This window comes from Bicyclus anynana, chromosome 3, assembly GCF_947172395.1.
Source record: "Bicyclus anynana chromosome 3, ilBicAnyn1.1, whole genome shotgun sequence".
Classification (NCBI taxonomy): Eukaryota; Metazoa; Arthropoda; class Insecta; order Lepidoptera; family Nymphalidae; genus Bicyclus; species Bicyclus anynana.
In genome coordinates this window covers 7,257,302-7,279,433 of record NC_069085.1, presented here as the reverse complement: position 1 = coordinate 7,279,433, position 22,132 = coordinate 7,257,302, and the positions used below count along the sequence as shown (strand labels likewise).

The 22,132-nt window shown below is 36.4% G+C and overlaps 1 protein-coding gene across 2 annotated transcripts in view; it reads right to left on the bottom strand.

The window, feature by feature from the left end:
* The window catches only part of LOC112050048 (uncharacterized), a 220,098-nt gene that overhangs the window by 9,660 nt on the left and 188,306 nt on the right, over positions 1 to 22,132 (bottom strand). For both annotated transcript variants that reach the window (XM_024088171.2, XM_024088172.2), the window contains exon 14: positions 11,783 to 11,854. In XM_024088171.2, coding sequence (XP_023943939.2) covers positions 11,783 to 11,854 — 72 coding nt within the window. The remainder of the gene's footprint in view (positions 1 to 11,782; positions 11,855 to 22,132) is intronic.

Genomic DNA, 22,132 nt, shown 5'->3' with positions numbered 1-22,132 from the left:
AATGTCTGGCAAAAATTATACGTACCTACTTACATATGGTAGGAGCATGAGCTGACAAACTTTCAGCTTTTATAAAACGACAGACTTCTGGGGTTCCGCGCTCTTAGTCTATATAGTCTATACTCTGAATAAGTCAGCCAACATACAATTTGTATGTATGCGGGAGCGTTTAAGACAACGACAACACGAACGGCTTGTGGTTATGAATTGGATCGATGCTTTATGTGTTAATTGAGGGTATTGTTTATCGAAATAATTCTTCATGTCTATCTCGGGATCGGGATGAGTCAGAAACCTTTATTCTTTGTACCTATAACATGAATCAGTGACTGCCGATGACTAAGTAAGACTTCATTGAATCTGACTAAACTGGTGACAACATTTTGAGAAGTGAATTGAAAGCGAAACGGAATCTTAGATGATGGTTTCATGGGAAGCATTAGGGTTATTTTTAGGGGATTGGATTGTTACATTAGCGACGCGTCCCGGCTTGACATGGGTGCAAATTTCAATATAGTGTCTTTGAAAAGAATTAGAATTATTTTTAGGGGATTGGATTGTTACACTAGCGACGCGTCCCGGCTTGACATGGGTGCAAAAAAGTGAAAAGTCTTTGAAAAGTGTATCTACTAGGTAAATCTTTTCAAGTTTGATGAAAATAGCATGGGTGTTGGATCAATTACGTAATTTTAATTTTTGTAAAAACGTAGTTGCAGTAAGTTGGTAGGGATCATCTCATCATCATTTTCATTTTCATTGTGTATCTCTGATAATTATTTGATTTATTAGGTATTTTATATTTAAAAATATTTTTATTAGAAACACTAACTTAACTAATTTATGAAGTTTTCACTTCACTGTTGGACCGGTACAGCCAGGTAGCGATTCTTGAGACGGAGAGTATTGTGAGGAAGTTCCTCACTCTGGAGCCCTGAACATCGGTTGCTTGGGCACTCAAAATGCCTCGCAACGGGAGAACTGGAGCTTTTGTATTTTATAAACATTGACAACATTAAAAATGAGAGAAAAGTTGGTAGATACTAATTAGGAATATCTAATCGGGTCAGGAAGATCGCATTGGGGAAGCGTGAAGGACTCGCGCTAGGGCGGGGTGCGGCGCGGGGCAGGGCGCAGGGTTCGTCGACTCTGCGGTGAAGGGCAGCGAGGTTGGCGGCGCGTTCGCTTTCGTCGGCGCGACTGTATTGATCGCCCAGCCTCCGCTCTCCCGCACCGGAGCCCGGAGTCTGCCCGCAATACTGAGCACAGCGTGTTCTGTATCTCATTACCCTATACCTACCCACTTGTTTCACACTATCTCACAGCATCTAAATCCATACCGGGGTCCGAGAATATATTTTTCTATTGACAGCTCGAATTAGTGATGTCCCAATGAGAATCCGATTCGATATAACACTACAATAATAATACTAGGTTGTAATAACACTACAAAGAACCATTTTTTCAACTATAAATATATACCTTTACTTATATTTTCTTTTAATTTATACCCGAAAAAATCCATGGTTCCTGCGGGATTTATAATAAATTGAATTTACGCTAACGAAGTTGCGGGAGTCCGGTAATTGACAAATATAAATCTATAGGAATTATACATTTTACCTGTTGTGCATATTCAATTTAATTTCCTTAGTAGTTATGTACCTACCTAATTAAAATTAATTGTACTAAGTATTTGTTGATAACCTATATAACATAATTTAAAGGAAAACCAGCTTGAGATACTGTTTTAATACTAGCAGGCGTCGGCAACTCTGCGTGATTTTTTTGTTTTTAAAACCATCCTTCCTAATGAAATCGATTTGGCACATCGGTTGGATGGTTTGAAAGTCTACGGAGATTACCTACATTTTATCATGAAACATTTTTGCGTTTTATGTAGATACCTACATAATATATACAGATATGCACTGCATATATGAAGAGTAAAATTCCATTTTGTATAATTTGAATTATGCCTACTGTCCCTAGTCAATAACCTTGTTCTGGCCACTGCATATTATATAGATATTATAATGAATAATGAATTTTTCGGGTTTCCACGAAGACCTGACAAAACTGTGCGTCATCCCGACAACGATGCGCCAAATTTGTGACCTATCTACCCACATTATTTAGTCGTTTTCCCGGAAAACTGTAGAAAATTTGCTTCTATTCAATTTAATATTTATAGAAGTTAATAGAACTATTCATTATGTTTGCAAGTTACTAGCAGATAAGTTGCAAGACTTGTTAGTTAGTAGGTATATCACCAGACCACAAGGTCTGGTCTAGAATATAGATAAACTTGATGTAACACAAGCCGACATTGTACAACATTGTCTACAAGGTGTAGCTATCTACTTTCAGTAGTGCAACCGGTTCTATTTGCCATAAAGCCTTAAGGGCACTACGATCACGGGTCTTATGGGGAAAGATCTTTTATACCTAATATAATCCCCGCGACTCCGCGTGAACTTTTATTTTTCGCAAATCCCTCAGGAACTTTTTCGGGTCATTGATCTGCTCCAAGATTCATTTTTATTTATTACACTTTCCAAGTTAGCCCTTGACAATCTCACCTTATGGTAAGTGATGATGCAATCTAAGATGAAAGCGGGCTAACTTGTCAGGCGTAGGATGAAAGGCCACACCCATTTTAGTTTCTTCACGATATCGGAAAGCTAAATCGCTTGATGTTACGTCTTTGCGGGTAGGGTGGTACTAGCCACGGCCAAATCCTCCCACCAGCCCAACCTGGACCAATTAAGCAAATCTCAATCGAACCTAGGACCTTTGTCTTGTAAATCCACCGCGCATACCACTGAGCCACGGAGGCCGTCAAATCATTTCAAAACCAAGTTTCATTCAAATCGGTTTATCCACGAAAATGCAACAAATGTACTTTCGCATTGATAATATTAATATGGTCTTGTTTCTTTTTTAACGGCAAGTTAGCGCTTGACGTTTAAGCGATGGTGCCGTACAAAGAAATTGTGTGCTAATTTACAAGTTAACCTATTCTTGCCTTACTCTTGACTGGTTTTTACGTCAAATACGTAAAAGTACGTAAGAATCAAACCAGAATTCTACTCCACATGACACTGATATTTATTTAGTTACAAGTAATTATTGTCATGCATATAATATATCTCCCATAAAAGAGGCTAACTAAAAGAAAAGTCCGTCACGTCGAGAAGCCATTCCGTTGTTCAGCACAAAGCTTCATGGCACAATGAGGAGACTACTGTGTTACGAGAAAGTCACACTCGAGAAATGAGATCTCTTTGAGTGGAAGTAGGCTTGTTTGAATAACTTATAAGAACAAGGTGCCTTTCGACTAAGGATGGCCGAGGATGTAGTACGCAATGCGAGAAAGAACAACTAAAACGTTAAAACATCGTTTATAACACCAGAATGCTTTGAAAATGTATATATAAATGCTAAATGCACGCGTGAAATTAATTTCTTTTTACATTCTTCATTTCAGTTTTTCATCCATGGATTTCTCAGGATATAAAGTACTTAGTCTATATGTTGCTCTATTACCTCTATCTTCCAGTTCCGTTATAATCGGTTTAGTCGTTCCAAAGATTACCCCGGACAAACAGAAAGACAGACAGACAAAAGTTAAAAAACAAACTTCTTTGTGGTTTGCTTAGTGTAAATGACTATATACTTAAACACTTGAGAAAACACAGTTATCTTAAAATCACAGACCGACACTTTAATTTTATTTGTACGTATTGATGATAAACATTTTTTTTTGTAAAATAAATATTTGTTATTAACGGATGTCCACAACTCCGTTAGCGGAAAATTATGATTTTTACAAATTCCGCGGAAATCAACGTAGAAACTCAGGTCCTTCTACGAAATAGCAGCTTACCAGCTATGTCCCTATGGCCCTATCATTGATAATCTGTTAAATTGTGCAATGGTTCTTATATTAGAAAACAAATTTCTCTAAATTGGGATCTCTTTCAGGTTGTATTTTCCCAAATGTCTGTTTACTGGCAACCCTGTACGTACCGCTAGTAACGCGGTAAATAATAAATATCACGGCGCCTGTCGTGGTCATCGAGTGACCTCTTATCGACCGGGGCATGTTTACGTTATAAATGTAGTCAACTATAACGTTCAGTTATATTTTTGTCTCATACTTGGCAGTGGCTTGGCTCGCGACAAATGAATCTGCCTACTATAAATAAATCGCTTGTAAACACAATAATATTGCTTATAATGATGATGTACACCATACACCAAAACTTTTATTTTTAAGTAAACGAGAACATATGTAAAAAAATCTGTACTGAATCATTAGACGCTAAGCAGAACATTTTCAGTACAAATGAAAGCCTATCTATAGATAACATACTAATATTATAAAGGCGAAAGTTCGTGTGTAATTGTGATGTGTATTCCGTTCCTCCTTTGCGCTGCGGCTACTGAAACGATTTGGCTGAAGTTTGGAATGGAAATGGATTTTACTCTGCATTAACACCTAGGCTACTTTTCATCCCGAAAAATCCATGGTTCCCGCGGGATCTTTGAAAAACTGAATTCCACGCGGACGATGTCGCGGGAGTCCACTAGTAATAAAATAATAGAGAGTCTAACTGAGGTTACTCATATAGATACGTCTACTAACGGGCAGTTTTATATTGGAAAAGTTTTATATTCATCATTACGCAAAACTGCCTAAAATATTATACTTCCCACGCCAAAAATATTCTCTCTATGTTGGAAATTTTCTTTTCAGTATCAGATTTAAATATTCTTCAACAGTCAACTGCTATTGGTTAGCACAAAGGACGATTTTGTTTTTCTGTTTTGTTAGTATTTTATGCAAAATATTATGCATTCACGAGTAGAAAAAATACGTGAGCCATGAATTAAAAAGAGTATGGCTTTTTCTTCATATTTTGTTACAAGTTCCTCGATTACAGGTGGTATTAACAGTCATTATTTATGTTTTTTGTAGAGGGGAGGTATCAGTGTTGGTATAAATAAGACGGCACTTGTTGACTTCAGCTCAGTTGTTTGTTAGGCAGCGTAGACACCGTCACGCTGCCAGTCTCATTAGTGATTTTGTGCAATGATGTTCTGTGTTTTAATTATTGTTTTTATCACAAATTGTTCAGTGTGGGCATGGAGAACATGTCGGGCAGGGAAGGTGAGTGTTGATGCATTCTAAAGGGATCCCTTAAACCTACTCTCAAGGTCACAAGTCCTGGGACCTGCTCGATGTGTTTCCTCTACCACAAAAGAATGGTACAATCACTGTCGCTGCAACCCGTCACTTCACAATTTCGTGAGATACTAAATGATGCTAAGTGGAAAATCATAGCCTATAACAGAACAATACTCAGAATAAATGAATGGAACTCTTACCATGAACTCTCCTTTGCCGGTTTACTTGAGGCACAGGTGCCATTATATTTACAGCTCATGTGACTATAATAACCCAATAAATCAAGAACCATGGCATTTACAACAGAACAGATACAGAAGTTCCTTGGGGACATCAACCAGGCTCTAAAACTTCCCCAGACGAGCTCTGTCAGAAACAGCCTCACTACTAATTGTATCCACAAGTTGCTGTAGTCTGTTTGTCTAATTACCAACACCAATTAAAATTCGACATTACTCCGCTTCAACAAATTTTTGCAAGCTACTGAGATCTAGATAAAACTGCAAACTAAACCGTATGATCTTTACGCTCTCTAAATTTTGCATTAGGCGAATTCGTTAGCTCTGTTTCCAAGAATTTCAACATCACATTTTCTTATACTTTAAACACCAGTCTAGGAAATTTACTAATAACGACCATAGCTGTCTGACCAGACTTGAGCCTATTTAAAAATCATAAATTAAACTTTCCCAATCTTTAAATCGAGCTCGACCTCTTAAATATTGTAGGTAACACAAAGGTTTTTCAACTGTACTACGAACAATGAGGTTCAGGATTGGGATCCCTGGTCAGGCCAGATTCTTACAAGAATAGCAGCCTGGAGTAGGGAAGTTGGCTTGGTTTTTACACCCCCGTGCAACGGAGAGCAAATAAAGCCGTCGGTCCTGCGGTTGAGAGGGAACAGAGAGTGCACCTGTGCCTGCGCACACACTTGTGCATTATAATATATCCTGCGTACATGGTTAATCTCACTAAAAATTGGCCGCCGTGGCCGAAAAAAAGACAATTCGGTCGGCAGCATATTATATATAGAGGATGTCAATTTGTTTCTTGTGTTTATCTTTCTTATATATTGACACAATGGATCCGTATCTACGATTCCTTGGAAACCGTAAGTAAGACAGTCATTGGAAAAACATCGAAGTAACAAATGAGGAATGCACACAAAAAGTAATTAGTCCGATAGTGTTGAAGTAGGTGCAGTGAGTCACTTTCGTTGGGTAATGAGGACACAGCGCGGAACCGACCTTCTCTCGCTAAGGAAGGGACCTTCAACGTTCCGTGGATGTAATGAGTGACATGGAATAATTAAGTGGTTTGAATGTTTCCACTGATGACTAATTGAGGACGTTTTTTTTTTATAAACAAATAGATTAGGTTAAGAGAAAATAGGGATTTACAAGAAGTGTTGTACATAAAAAATGCTTTTTTTAGAGAAACTCTACCAACAAAACTATAAAGTTAAAAAAATATATATAACCTACACGAATTTCAAACCTCCTTCTTTTTAATTAATGTGAATCAAATAGATCATGTTAGGGGAAAATTAGATTTCAAAAAGTTTTTTAACTATAGATCGAATAATCCATTAAGCATCCTTATACAATGACGAAAATTTTATTTTGCCTCTATCTATACGAACTCATAAGTCGAATAACAAACTTTGAAAACAAATTGAGCCACAAAGTAATTTAGAATCCCCTTATTACTTATTCCTGCTAAAAGAATACTAATAGTAGTTTTAAAACAACGAACTTTTTAATTGTTTTGTTTTGTTTTGTTTTGTTTTAGAACTAACTTAAATAATAATTGTTTACAGCGACTAACGATCACAGGTTGCACTGTAAGGCGCTATTGCAGTATGAATTATGAATTGCTGTAGACAAACGGTATAGTTCAACGAACTCTGCCAAGTAGGTAAATACAGTATCGTAGCTTGCAGTCATTTACCTTTGCTTAACGATATATTAGCTCTGAAGTTCCAAAGTCTAGCAAGAGTCTTGTCCAATCAACAGTCAAGTCGCTGATAATAAGTATAACATATAGAACGGTGTTCCAGCTATAGGTAAGTAGGATAGCCAGCTTTGGATGCTAGGAGCGTAGGAAAAAATAATCTCATCATCATCATCATCATCATCATTAACAACCCATGTTCGGCTCATGAGCACGAGTCTCCTCTCAGAATGATAGGAGTTAGGCTAAAAGTCCATGACGCTGGGCCTTGGTGCACTTCATGCACCCAGAATTAAGAAAATTCTCAGATAAGCTGGTTTCCTCACGATGTTTTTCCTTCACCGTTTGAGACAAGTGATTTTAATTTTCTTAAAATGCACATAATTGAAAAGTTGGAGGTGCATGCCCTGGACTCGATTCATATCTACGCCCTCCGAATTGAAGGCAGAGTTCATATCCACTAGGCTATCACGGCTCTAAGAATACTTTAAGTACCGTTTTATACCTATATTGTAAGTAATTAGTTTAATGCTACAAGTGACGTGATGTATGACTGCTGTTTTAGAGCAAACAGTGCGATAGAACCTTACTTAAGGGCATTGCAAACCATCAAACATATTTGATGAACTTGCTTGTCAATCTTGACTTTTTCATTGCTTATGCAATGTTTCAAACAAAGCCGCAAATTTTTAAAGAAACACGAATTATTTGACAAAAAGTTTGGAAAAAAATTGGAAACTGTAAGTGGAAGAAATAGGAATGGGAACTTTGTATGAAAGTCTGTACTTTGAAATTAGATGGCTTTGGCTAAGACGCATAGTTTTTTGTGAAGACTTCTAATTACCAAGTCTAATTATATGTATTCGCAAATTGTTTGCGTATATTAGATGTTATTCTTAGCTGGCACACGGAATGTTATTTTTAGCGCGTTAATGAATGAGGCTGGATGTATTTACTATTCTAGTTTTTCACGAGGTGGTTTTCTGGAACGCATCCAAATTGCGCAAAATGGCGTAAACGTTTACCAGAAGCTGATCTCCAAGAATAAATAAGAATTTTTCCAGGCATTTTTACGAATAAAAATGGCAACTGTTTCTATGTCAACTTTAGGCGGCAAACTACTAAGATTATATTAATTACTTTGTAAATACAGTAAAGTTAAATTGAAACACAATACTCTAAAGTTATTTAAAGGGTTATGTTGCCATATGTTGAGCAAAAAAAAAAAAAATACTCCTATGAATTTATTTTAACTGTCGATTTATAGTCGTAGTGACAAAGTAAACAAATATAATAAACTACCCGAAATCCTTTTTTATACGTGTAATTGATCCCTATAATTAAAGCATACTTATTCCATCCGTCATTTAATTGAAGATAATTGCTTACTGTGAAATTGTTTCATAGTGTGAAACTTGCCTTATATGAGCAGATATAATGATGACCGAAAATGTGTATTATCATTAATGTACATACAATAAATATTCAAATATCTTAACTAATATTATATCTACTAACTAATATATTGTTTGTTACGAATAGGCTCCGAAACCACAGGACTGATTGAAAACAATTTTAATTTTTACTTCTTTGTAATAAAGTTTTAGATGGTATTTGAAACTTTTAAAATCTAGGCATTTATCTAAAATTTACGAAATGAACCTACTTTTATGATGACAGTTAACTGTTGGTTAAATAAAGAAAGCCAACAAGTAGACTACGTTATCGTGGCGTCCGATAATAAAGACTGGCGACGATAATTAACAAATACCACGACACTCATACTACACCCGGGGCTGGTAGACTCAAACCAATTAACCAGTTGCTCGATGGAAAAGTGGCCAGTTTTGAGTTATGACATCATCGAACGCGTCCGTTATAAACCAGCGCCCGATGTAGGTAGCTACACTCGTAGGTTCCTACCAGTATGCGGACGCGCCTGTGTTAGGAGTTCAACTGGCTTTTTTACTTCGTACCGGTTTACCGTTTTGTCTATACGTCCTTTACTTTGCGACATGTTTTACTTTAAGGTCACGATTCCGCTTACAGCGACAGACCATATTATTTAAGGTTAGGAGTGTTCACACTTATGCCTTTTTATCTTGATTCGTAATCAAAATAGTTTGAAGTAAGTAGGTATGTCTGAGCCGGTATAGCCCAATGGCTATGACCTCTGTTTAGAATAATAACCAGTAGGACATAGGGATAGGTTATCTTCTTCGAAGACAACGAACTTGATTACAAATAGGATTATCTTTACCTTCTTGAACGTGTAGGATTAAATTTACTTGTATGTTCTAAAACTGATAAATATATAATGATAAGACAAAAGCGTGACCGAATGACCGTATTAAATTTAGGTGCGGCTAGTGAGTGGTCGAATGAGAATGTGTTTTAGGTTAATTACCGTTTTCAGCAAATTAATGTTTTAATTACCATTATCGTGTTTTCAGGAAAATATCTTGGTAAATTATTTAACACTTAAGTTTTTATTTTTAGTCATGAAAATCTATATAGGTCGCTTTATTTACGCTTTCAGGGTTAAACCACTTTAGCGATTTTGAAAATTCTTTCCTCAATGGAAAGCTAAATTATAAGCGAGGAACAATAGGCCAATTTCATCCCCATATTTCCACGGGAACCGTACAAGAACCAAAATCACTGACATATCTCGCGATGGTGTAGTGGCAATGCGCGGGGCATAGTTGGAAGAGCCGATGGACGTTGGGGTCCCAAGGTGCTAGAATGGCTACCCCGCACAAGAAAGCGCAGTGTTGGTCGACCCCCTAGCAGGTGGACTGACGACATCAAGCGAGTAGCAGGAATTCGCTGGATGCAGGCGGCTCAGGATCGTGATGTTTGGAAGTCCTTACAAAAGGCCTGCAGTAGACGTCCATCGGCTGATAAATAGATGATGATAATTTTCACGGGAACGTGAACTACGCAGGGTGATTGCGGGTGTAATTGCGGGGTGTCCGGTTAGGGAGGGGGGGTAAGGGGGAGTAGGTGCCTACGTATCTAAATGTGTAACTGCACTAGGATATACAAATTATTTAAAACAATGCTTTGAACAAAATGTATGCCGCCTACTCATTTCCAAAGACGGATGTACCATTATCTAAACGTATGTCCCATTGATATGTCACGTTTACAGACTGACATTGTGTTTTCGAGTAAGTATATCTACTCGTATTATCATATTCTCATCCGTTGCTAGGGCGCCTATTGCTACATTAAAAATATTTTTTTGTTCATTGGGGTGATTCATTTGGACGACAAGCTGTTTATCGTAGTTAAAAGTCCAATATGATAGTAGGAGGTTATTGTAAAGGTAGAAGACAAAGAAGCGTACGTAATAACTCCATTGTAAAATTTTAACAGTATCAGCTCTTTCACTATGCTGATATCTGATGCCATAAAATCACTTTTTTATTATAATACTAGCGGACGCCCGCAACTTCGCCCGCCCTTAGACCTTTTTAATCCAGCCCTTACAGTAGAATCGCTGTAAAAATGGAGTAACTTCTCTCGATTCCCAACATTTCCCTTCCCTGCTCTGCTCCTATTGATTGTAGCGTGATGAAAAGTATATTACTACCTGCCCAGGATTATGAAGAATAGTGTACCAAGTTTCGTTAAAAACCGTCGAGTAGTTTTTCTTATAACGAACATACAGACAGACAGGCAAAAATTTTACTGATTGCATTTTTGGCAGCAGTATCGATCACTAATCACCCCCTGATAGTTATTTTGGAAATATATTTCATGTACAGAATTAACCTCTCTACAGATTTATTAAAAGTATAAGAAGATGTACTTATAATAAATGTATGTCTCAATCGGTACTCAAGTTATTCTTTGCTCTAAATTAATGCTTCTTTGATATTTGTAGCATGCAATACATAAAATAAAATATTTTTTTAATATTCCTGTATTTAAGGATTCCTATAGGTGAGGGTTACTTTCCAGAAGCTTAAACCTACGTATGAAAGAGTTTTTGAACAAAGAAAAATTCTTTTAACATGAAAAATTTTCACAGATTTTGTATAGTAGGTATGTTTAGAATCCTGGAATTACACGTATCATTCGATTTCAAGACCCATCGTCGTTATTTAACTGTAATTATTATTATCACCTAAACAGAGTCGTTTGTGTAGTCTCGCACTTCGGAGTTAAAGAGGGCTATTATTGTTATGATCGGCGGTAAATTAAACAAGTGGTGTGCCGGCAATCGTCTCGAGCGTGGTAATGACAGGCAATGTTGTAGAACTTTTCTATAGACACCAGTTAATATCGAGGGAGGATTCCAATTTCCGCAAAAATGCGAGTAGCATGCGGTGTCCTCCGGAGTCGTCGCCCCTGCAGAGCGGGGGACCGAGGAAGGGAGGGAGGGGGAGGGAGTAACCGGGTAACGTCGCCAGGGTGGTGGCCGCGCGTGCGCGCTACCCTCCGACAGTCGCAACCCCCCGGGACACCATGTGCGCGATGTCTAACCCCACGCCGCGCACGCCGCACCCCTCGAGCAACCCTCCGGTTCATAGCGCTCGATCATTACTCGCTCATTCATTCTAAGCTCCGATATTGCTATAGCAACGCTGTAAAATAAATGTAAGTAAACATAAAGTTTGGTATACTGACCGTTAGCGGATCGGGCCGCCGGCGAAGTCGCCTCCTTGCTTCGAGAATTTTCCTTCTCTTTCCCATTGTTTCCTGAGAATAAAGAAAATTTAATTATGAAACAAGTTACACTGAAATAACTACATTATTAAACTAACTCAAGATGCGTGATTATTCTCACGTTTTGCTTTTAACAATAATTATATTCTAATAAACAAATAATCATATTTACATAATATTATTATGAATATTATGTAAATATGCTCTTCTCAGTAGAATCTGTTTTCCGAACCGGTAGTAGAGTCGCTAAAACAGTACAGACTTGACTTTACTTGAAACATTCCCAAATTAATTTGAATTCAACAAATTTATGGGTAGTATTGTAAGAACTGTACATATTATAAGAAATCATGTTTAGGTAATTTTCCAGTAAAAGTTTATCTTTCAAAACGAAATCATACGTCTGCGTCAGTGACCAACCTGATAACGATTATGTATCAGAAAGGTAAGGTATGCGTTTAGGTATAATCCGATTATTAAATTAATCAACCACGAATAAAATTTAGGACCAGATTAGGAACAACAATTTTATATACCAAACAAACAATTTTTAAATATTTTCCTAATTTTACTATAAAGTAACTAGTTATAGTTAAACTAGCAGATGCCCGCGTCTTTGTCCGCCCTCTGACCTCTTTAATCCGGCCCAATCGCAAAATCTGCTTATAGCAGATACATACTAACTGTAAACTACGTCCCTGCCAAATTTCTTTTTTGTACGTCAAGCGGTTTGAGATTTCGTGATGAATAACTTTCGCATTTATATATATTTATATTTTATGTTAAAATTGTTATTTATTTTATTTATCATCAAAAATCATAATTACATAATAATTGGTATAATATCAATATACAAGTGTGATGAATATTTTGTGACATGTGGACGTTTATCAAAACAGTAGGTAGGTTCTTCTTGGATTCCTATTGTTAACAGTTACCTACTGTTTTATATATTAATAGTTGTTAATTCAAACTTCAACTAAGGTATTTCCCTAGGTAAGTCTACACGTATTAAATCGGAGATATCTCTATATCAACTATCCTACCGTAATGTTAAAATTATTCTTTATCGTGGAAAATACAATAACGTAATCATTGATAAAAAGTCCATGTACGAGTAATTATGATCAATACGTGTTTCGTAGTAAAAAGGACGATTAACATCAACACAGTAATTAATTTTTGAGTCTAAATTTGTTTTTCATAATTTGATTAACACAAACAAAAATTGGCAAGGGGACAAGTTATCTATCATCATCATCATCTGGACGGCTATTCTGTTACATTTTGTATAACTCGCAAGTGCGTGTTTCGAATTCTTTTCTATCTCTCTACGACTAACACGATGCTATAGAAAGAGAGAGATAGAGGTGAATTCTAAACTCGCACTTGCGAGTTATATAAAATATCGTTACAGAAAAGTTGGGCGATCAGACGGAGAAAACTTTCCGAAATCTTGTTGTTTATTCGTGCCGGAAATATCTAAGTGTGGGTATGATCAAAATGTCGTAGTAAAAATGACGATTAATGACTGCGCTTATCCGTGATCAACACAGTAATTGATTCTTGGAACCTATTGTTTTCCATATTGTTAAAACAGATTTCAAGTAAGTACGTGGCAATTTATTAATCCGTGCTGGAAATATCTGAGTACGTGTATGATATAAATTTCGTAGTAAAAATGACGATTAATATCAACACCACAGAAAATAAAGTGCGAAGTTACGCTTATCCATGAACAACACAATAATTGATTCTTGGGACCTTTTCATTCCATAATATTGCTAACACAGGCTTCAAGTACGTGGCGAGTTATCAATCCGTGCCGGAAATATCCGACTATGTATGATCAAAATTTCGTAGTAAAAATGACGATTAATGACAACACCACTGAAAATAAAACGCTTATGCTACGCTTACCCATGAACAACACAATAATTGATTCTTGGGACCTTTTCATTCCATAATAATGTCAACACAGACTTCAAGTACGTGGCGAGTTATCAATCCGTGCCGGAAATATCTGCAGCAGATAGAGAAGGGAGGGAGTCGGTCGGAGGCGCATTCCCGGGTGGGTCTTTTGTGCCGCGACCGCCCGCTCGTCTGACCGGTTCTAGCGATCGTTCAACCCATCGTGCTCGCGAATTTACGCAGATCGTCGAACCTATCTTTTTGAAAAACAATTGTTATGTTCATGTGTAAACATTTGCCCGCCTCGATCAATGCTTTTATACGATAGGACGAGTGGTGAGCAATTGAAAATGGCGCTACATTTTTATGTATTGCCTATAAGATTTTACTGGCTACAAAATCTGCATAGGTAGATACTTAAGTGAATTGTATTTCCTAAATACAAGCTAAGGCTAAAAGTGTAGTGGCTGACATTAACTTAAGTTTTATAGAGCTCCCGGCTTAAGTTAATGTCAGCCACTGTCGATCAAGTAATCTCACATGCCTGCAGTTTACACACGATCAGTTTTATCGGCTGTCAAGTGCTGTGTGGATTACATCAAGTAATCCAGTTAGTGGCTGACTTAAGAGTAGTAGTGCGATTTCTTACAAAGCTCGTTCGGTTTGGAGCTATGCTTATAACTGCCCGTATTTGCATGACGTCATGCCGATCGCATGTGAGCTTAGTTGATCGTCAGTGGCTGACATTACATGCTCTTCATCTTACGACCGAGACTTAAGGGTAAGGACTGACACAATCATTAGTACGAGTAGGTAATAATAATGTAGCTAGCTAAAATACATTTATGTACCTACACACTACGATGTTTTTCAAAACAAATTGTACTCATAGACCACACGGGAGCAAGGTACCACGTAATGATAAAACTTGTCTTCGTCTAAAATGCCTCTATCAGCACATTGTTCAACAGAAGGTACTCGTGCAAGTACCAACGTACTATGTATATTCGATACATAGGTTCTTATTCACAGACATTGTTATGATACATATCTCATAGTGAATCCGAAAGCATAGTGTAAATATTATGCTTCTAAAAGATAACCAAGTAGGTTGTTCTAAAAGATAACTTTTATGTACGGCTGACACAGTTTTGTAGAAAAGTTGTACCTATCAATGACATCTAAACATACATATAGGTAAAAACATCACGAAATATCGAAAACCGCTTGATTTACAAAATTGAAAATTGGCAGAGAGGTAGTTTATAGTTGTAGACGTCCGCTAAGAATGAATTTTGCGTGAGTGCTGGATTAAAGAGCTCTATGTGCGGACGAAGTCTCGGGCGTCCGCTAGTACATAATATCATCATTTTTTTCATAAATATCAACCCATATTCGGCTCACTGTTGAGCACGAGTCTACTCTCAGAAGGGGTTAGGCCTTAGTCCACCACGCTAGCCCAGAGCGGATTGGCAGAAAGCACACACCTAGAGAATTAAAAAAAAATCTCAGATATGCATGTTTCCTCACGATGTTTTCCTTCATCGTTTGAGACAAGACATATTTAATTTCTTAAAATGCACACAACTGAAAAGTTAGAGGTGCATGCCCCGGACCAGATTCGAACCTACGCCCTCCGCAGTGGCGTGCACAAGGTTTTTAACTAGGGTATGCACTGTAGGTACAAATTGGTAAATTCCACATCCAATACAAGTAGGTACGTAATGAATCCTCAGGATATGCATTTCGTTTATGCATCTATGAAGGTCGCCTTTTGTATGCTGATCTCTTCTTAATATGTTTTTTTTTCACTTGTATTTGTCTTTGTGGTGTGTAAATAAAGTATATCTATCTATCTATCTATCTATCTATGAAGTGCACGCTACTGGCCCTCCGGAATTGGAGGCAGAGGTCATATCCAATGCACTATCACGTCTCTACAGACACACGTGCATAATATGTTAATATGTAATATGAAACTCATATTAGGTATTATGAAAGTAAGGCGAATAATAAAATTGATAGTCCTATTCCTGCGTTACTAATTACTATAATTAATTATTATTCCAACTTAGCCTTCAATTTTTCTTTGAGACAGGTATCATACTATAATATTGGGTTAAAAAGCAATAAAATCGAATATAATGGGAATCTCTCTAAACGGGAATATCAGAGTAAGAATACTATCTCTGAAGTGATAAAGATAAGAGCGAACGTCATATCACATCCATGATAAGGTTAAAGGGTTTACATTACAAGTTCGATTGCATCGAATTTTTACGATAGTTTGACGAGGCCGGACAAACTGACCTTGGCAATGGCGTTGACTTATGTGGCCTTAAATCGCAACCAACCGTCGCGCCGCGCTTCTACGTGAGGTTGCCATTCTATTGGTTTTCTCAGGATTTGTCTTCTATTATACTATTGTATGTAACAGATAAAGATAACAGTGTATTCAACAGATAGAATGGACAATTTGGACAGTTACCGTTGATTTCCAACAAATTTTCGCTTTTCTATAATGAACTATATAAACGTATACATAACGTATAGCTAACGATAAAAATGTGTGTAAACATAATAGCGAGCGAGGTTTTTTATTACTTTACAAATGTATTGGTAATATTTAACGCATTACGAAAACTATAAAAAGCTTATTTTTTTTGTAGAGAAGTTGTATTTTATTCGTATTTGGTGAAACATGATTAATAATTACCAGACTGCAAGAAGGGTTATGATTTCTTTTTAAATAGTCATTGAACGGTGTTGTGAGATGGCACTACACTTTCCTTGTCAGATTTGTGGTGAAATTTAACCCTTTTAATGTCAAATTTTAAAGTATTATTCATATGGTTTGGTCAACAGGATGATGACACTGCACGATTTCCTTGGCTATTTTTTTCAAATTCTGTCCACATAAAGTCATTCGCAAATGGCAACCCTACGTAATAACAACTAACACATGTTCGATGTTCGACCACACTATATTAAGTATAAACTTTAGAATAAACAACAGATGTTGTCGTATGTCGCTCCATCGTCTATGAGACGGTGCTGCTAATTATAATTTTGACACGTCACCATTCGATCATCGGTTCAAAATTAAATATCCGTTTAGGACGCTCACAGGACGCGTATGGTTACGAACTCGAGCTTTAAACCGGCTCACGTCTGTACTGGATCAGGAAAACGTCTGCTCAAATTGTCCATACAAATCTTGCCTACAAATTCAATTGTTCTCTTTATAGTATTGGAAAATAGCCATAATTAGATGCAACTGCATTATTGTTAGCGATGACGCAACACGATTGATAACGGGTACGAACATACTAATGAATAATAATTGAGTTAATTAAATAAATTCCAATTTATATATACATACATACATTTTCCTTTTTAAATTAAAGTACCTACTTCATAAATACAAATAAATACGATTTTATTGTCTGAGTAATTATGTTTCTGATTGACCTTTTTGATGTTAATTAAAAACAACTAATAACTAGCAGACGCCGCGCGGTTTCACCCGCGTGGTTTCAGTTCCCGTAGGAATACGGGGATAAAATAGTGCCTATAGCACTCGGGGATAGTGTAGCTTCCCAACTGCGAAAGAATTTTTCAAATCGGTTCAGTAGTTCCAGAGCCTATTCAAAACATACAAACAAGCAATCAAATCTTTCGTCTTTATAATATTAGTATAGAAGTATAGATTATTATAGATAATAATTAAAAGACGAAGAATATAGTAACGAGAGCTAGCCATCGACAATGCCACAAGACTAGAACAACTGCAAAATAAAATCCTAAACTGATCCGAGCTGGGAATCGAACCTAGGAACTCTATTGAAAACCACAACACTACCAACTGCGTTAAAAAAGGTCATCATTACAGAAAAAAAATTTCCAATAGCATTAAAATAATCGTTGTTTGTTATCCTAACTGGCCAGGGCCTGTAGCCATGTGGCACGACGATTCACTTTCTACAAACGCTAACGCTTCGAAAAATTAATGGGAATTACATAATAATGCTATCGACAGGTCACGTGATAATTTGTCGATCGAATCATTACCGTTATTAGGAACGTTAGCGTTAGAGAACGACCTGCTACAGGTTACAGGTCCAGCCCCCCTTCGCGTCGATTCGAAAACTAGAAAACTAGAAAGATGTATGGGAATGACAGATCTTGAGCACGTGACCTGTCGATAACAAATGTCATTCCCATACATTTTTCTAGATTTCGAAGCGTTAGCGATTGTAGAAAGAGAATCGACGTGCCACTTGGCTAGGAAGACAGATTTGAAAGTTTAAAATTCACTTCATAGGTTTCACAAAGCCTTAAATTCGCTGCTAAAGCCAATTACTAATTTGGTCATTATTTTTTAATAAAATGTCGCAAATCAGACAGGCAAGTCAGGATTATGGAGCGTATACTACCCGGGTGTGACCGCGGGGCAATACTAGTTTGTAGTTTTATAATATACCTAAAGTATAAACTAATACTTCTAAATTATTCTTAGGTATGTTTTACCTGCTTTGTTATGTAAATTAATGTCATTCGCATTGTTTTACAGCAGCTTGTGTGCTTTATGGCATATGTACACAGGTGTAGCGACCTAAGACAGTACGGTACGTCTATACCACTACATTATTGACGTCCATGATAACTTATCAAAATATTTAAAAAGTAAGAAAATGTCATCATCATCATTCAATCAGCCTATTTAAACAGCCTACTACAGAGCCAAGCTTCCTTAAGGGAGAGAGGAGCTGAAGACCCACGAAGCCGGAAGGTCACTTTTGCTATACGAATTAGAAACGTGAATATAAATGTTTTTTAGTAAAGGGGTTGTTTGTGGCATCCTTACTTTGGACCTTTTTTTAATAGACTTCTTTCCTCCAGCAAAAATCTTGTGCTGATGGGATGAAAAGTCCAGTGGGCGGGATCTAGTTCCCGTTTCCGTCAGAATACGGGGATAAAATATAGTCTATGCCCCCTACAAATACTTTCTATTTCTTGGCTTTGCTATTTAATTGGCTTTCTATTTGTAAATGAATTTTCTAAATCGGTACAGTAGATCCACAAACTCTTTATAATATTAGTATTTCTAAAATTATAATTTTTTGGTTACTTTGTTGCAATAATATAGTATGTTTGAAAATATCGGAACGGGGTTACTTACAATTTTAATTTTAAAGGTACGTAAGTAGATAAAATGTATGGCGACCCCTTTCCAAAGTATTTAATATTCACCTACCCGCATTATTGAAACCAGTTTACAAATTGATTACAGTAAGTAATGTTTCTTTTTAATTAGAGTTAAATTAACCGTTTTTATATAAAAAATGAGTCGGCGTTATTATCATAATAACGTTAATTTTCTAGACCTCATTATGTAAATGTGAGAGTGTGCTATTCGTACGGCATGAGTCATTTTATTAAGTGAAAGATGGATAGTATGTAGGCAAGTCATTAAATTGGTGAAAATAAAGTACGTATTTCAATACAAAAAGATAAACAATTTTGAATTTATACAATTACCCAGTTAACCTACTTTTAATGTAAGTATTATGAATTTATGACTATAGTCAGGATGGTATTGTGATAAAATGCTGGTATATTATTATTATTATATACTTAGCTAAGTTTTTACGCCTTCTTACTTAAGCATCTTCTTAGAATGCAAGAGGCCTATGTCCAGCAGTGGTCATTAATTAATTGCCTTGTTGGTCCAATTGTTAGCCAATGTGGCTTCAGATAACGAGGTCCGGGGTTCGAGTCCTGGGCCAACGGCAGGAGTGGCGTGGTGAATGTCACCTTATCCTCTATATCACCTTTTCTATAAGAGGCGGTTAAAATAGGTTGATTGATAATTTTAGATAGATAGACAGATTAATACAAATATATTAACAAGTGTTACTCGGACCAATGCGCGTTTGGAACCCACGTAACTTGAATTTTAAGTTTTCGAATCATTATTCGACGTTTCGAAAGAGCTTGTAAACTAAGCCTATTTGAAATAAATGACTTTTGATTTGATTTGATTATTATATTTTTTAATTAATTTTCATTGAATTCAGATTTATAATATGATATTATTTTTCAGTTTAACTTTGGTTCAATTTTATTACTTTAATCATTTTAATCTTATCCACTGATGACTATAGTTATATAACTGTATTAAATAACCTGATAGTAGAGTTACACAACATGTAAAGATGTATGTGATTAAAAACGGAATATCACCGATAGTTTTATGTCGTTATTCTGAATCATTTGCAATCTTTTCCTTGACATAATCTTTTATCAGATGTTGTTATCAGTAGAGTCCTGTGGTTCTCAAAGATTAACAAGCAAACCGTAACGAATGTTAAGATTCATCATTATTTTTCATTTTCATCATGATCAGCCGACGAAAGACGATGAGATTATGACGGCCGACTAAAGAGCCAGGCTATAACTCTATAAAGGAGAGGGGATATGGAACTTAGATCCACCACGCTTCATTTGGAGTTGGAGGGCTTAGGATGACAGTGTTAAACTGTTTTAAGATCGGCATCTCCTGTTGGAATTGGACCTCGACAAGAAGCTACGATATGATGAGATACATAATACACGAGTTACCAAGTCTTAGCCGGATGTATCCTAGGTTTCAGGCTTTCAGCCGATTTAATTAAGGGTTAGCGCAGTTGAAACAGGGGCACAGCCAGTGTACTTATATAATACGATTAGTTACAAAAGAGCAATCATGCTTTCGAGCGTGGCGCCTGACCATATTGAATTACTACGAGGCCGTACTCGACCGTGTGATACGAAAGGTACCCTAAGGTTGGGCCAAGTAATATCACGCACAATATCCTTTCTGCGTAATTTGAAAAAAATGCGCATAAAAAATATTGTTATCCTATATCTAAATAATATAAATGTGAAAGTTCACTCATCCCGAAATCTCGAAAACTGTTTGACGTGCAAAGATGAAATTTGACAGAAAGGCAGTTTATAGTTAGTAGGTGTCCGCAAAAGGATTTTGCGACAGGGCCAGATTAAGGAGGTCTAAGGACGGACGAAGAGCGGGCATCCGCTATTGTAATATATAAATCTGTAATTTCAATCGCAATTCAGCGCGGGAATGCTGCCTGCGTGATGGGCACCCTACCAAGGGCGGCAAATTTTGATAAATATTTCTAGGTATTAGTTTTAATTTTAATTTATTTTAATTTTGTAATTGTAGTTATATTTCCTTATATTTTATTTTTATAATAAGTTTAGCCTATTTAAGTATTATACAAATAATATTATAATTACTAAATCTGTACCGATTAATTATTTATTTCATTAACTTCAGTTGAATAATTGAAACAAGTTCAAACAAAGAGGTTTTGTTTTATACTGGTAGGTACGAGTATGTATGTATGGGTGTAATCCAGGAGAGAATATACTTAGTACAGAATATGTGCACACAAGTGCACTTCAAAATCTACTTCTACGTTCTATAACTACGCAGGAGATTTAGTGCACTAGTGTGTAGGTACTTAATGTGCACTCTATTCCCTCCCAGTTCACATTTTTATTTTGGAACTCAATTTTAAGATAAAATATGAAGACGGTTAATTTTTACTTGATTCTATATTTAATACTTTCATGTATTCTGAAAAAGTCTGATTTTATTTAAGAAAAGCTTAAAAAAGAATTAAAATAAAATTTCAACAAATTAAAATGGTGAAAATATACGTTTTTTTATTATCTCATATGTGGCATATGCTAAATAATTAATTATTTATTTAATTCGATAATCGACATTCAATCAGTTCAACATACATCGTATTCCCAATAATTTCGTTTACATTTATTGCACACAGAATGTGACGATAAGGCAGTAGGCCAAACCCATTTAGCGTGCTCACTAAAATGCGGCTAAACATTCAAAGTACCTACTGTAGATTTTTTCACGCGACAGTACGCCACCATATGGTACTGATAGTTGACGACAGTCATGCCCATAAAAGCTTTTAGGTTGGCGGTTGTTCGTCCATAAAACATCGCACTTACGCTCCTGTACACGTATTATGAAAAGCTCCGTGACCTTTCATTCTAGTTTAAACAAAATAAATATATTCGGACAATACACACATCACTATCTAGCCCCAAAGTAACTAGCTTGTATTATGAATGCTAAGATAGCTAATTTTATACACGTTTATATACTACATGTACATATGAATACTTATATAATGCATAAATATACTCAGACACTGGAAAACAGCCATGATCGTCACACAAATTGAAAATATTTTCCAGTTGCAGAGATCAAACCCACGGCCATGGATGTAGGAAGCAGGGTCACTACTATACCATTCCATGCGGCCGTCATTCAAGTAAAGTTTAATAGGAATTTTTGAT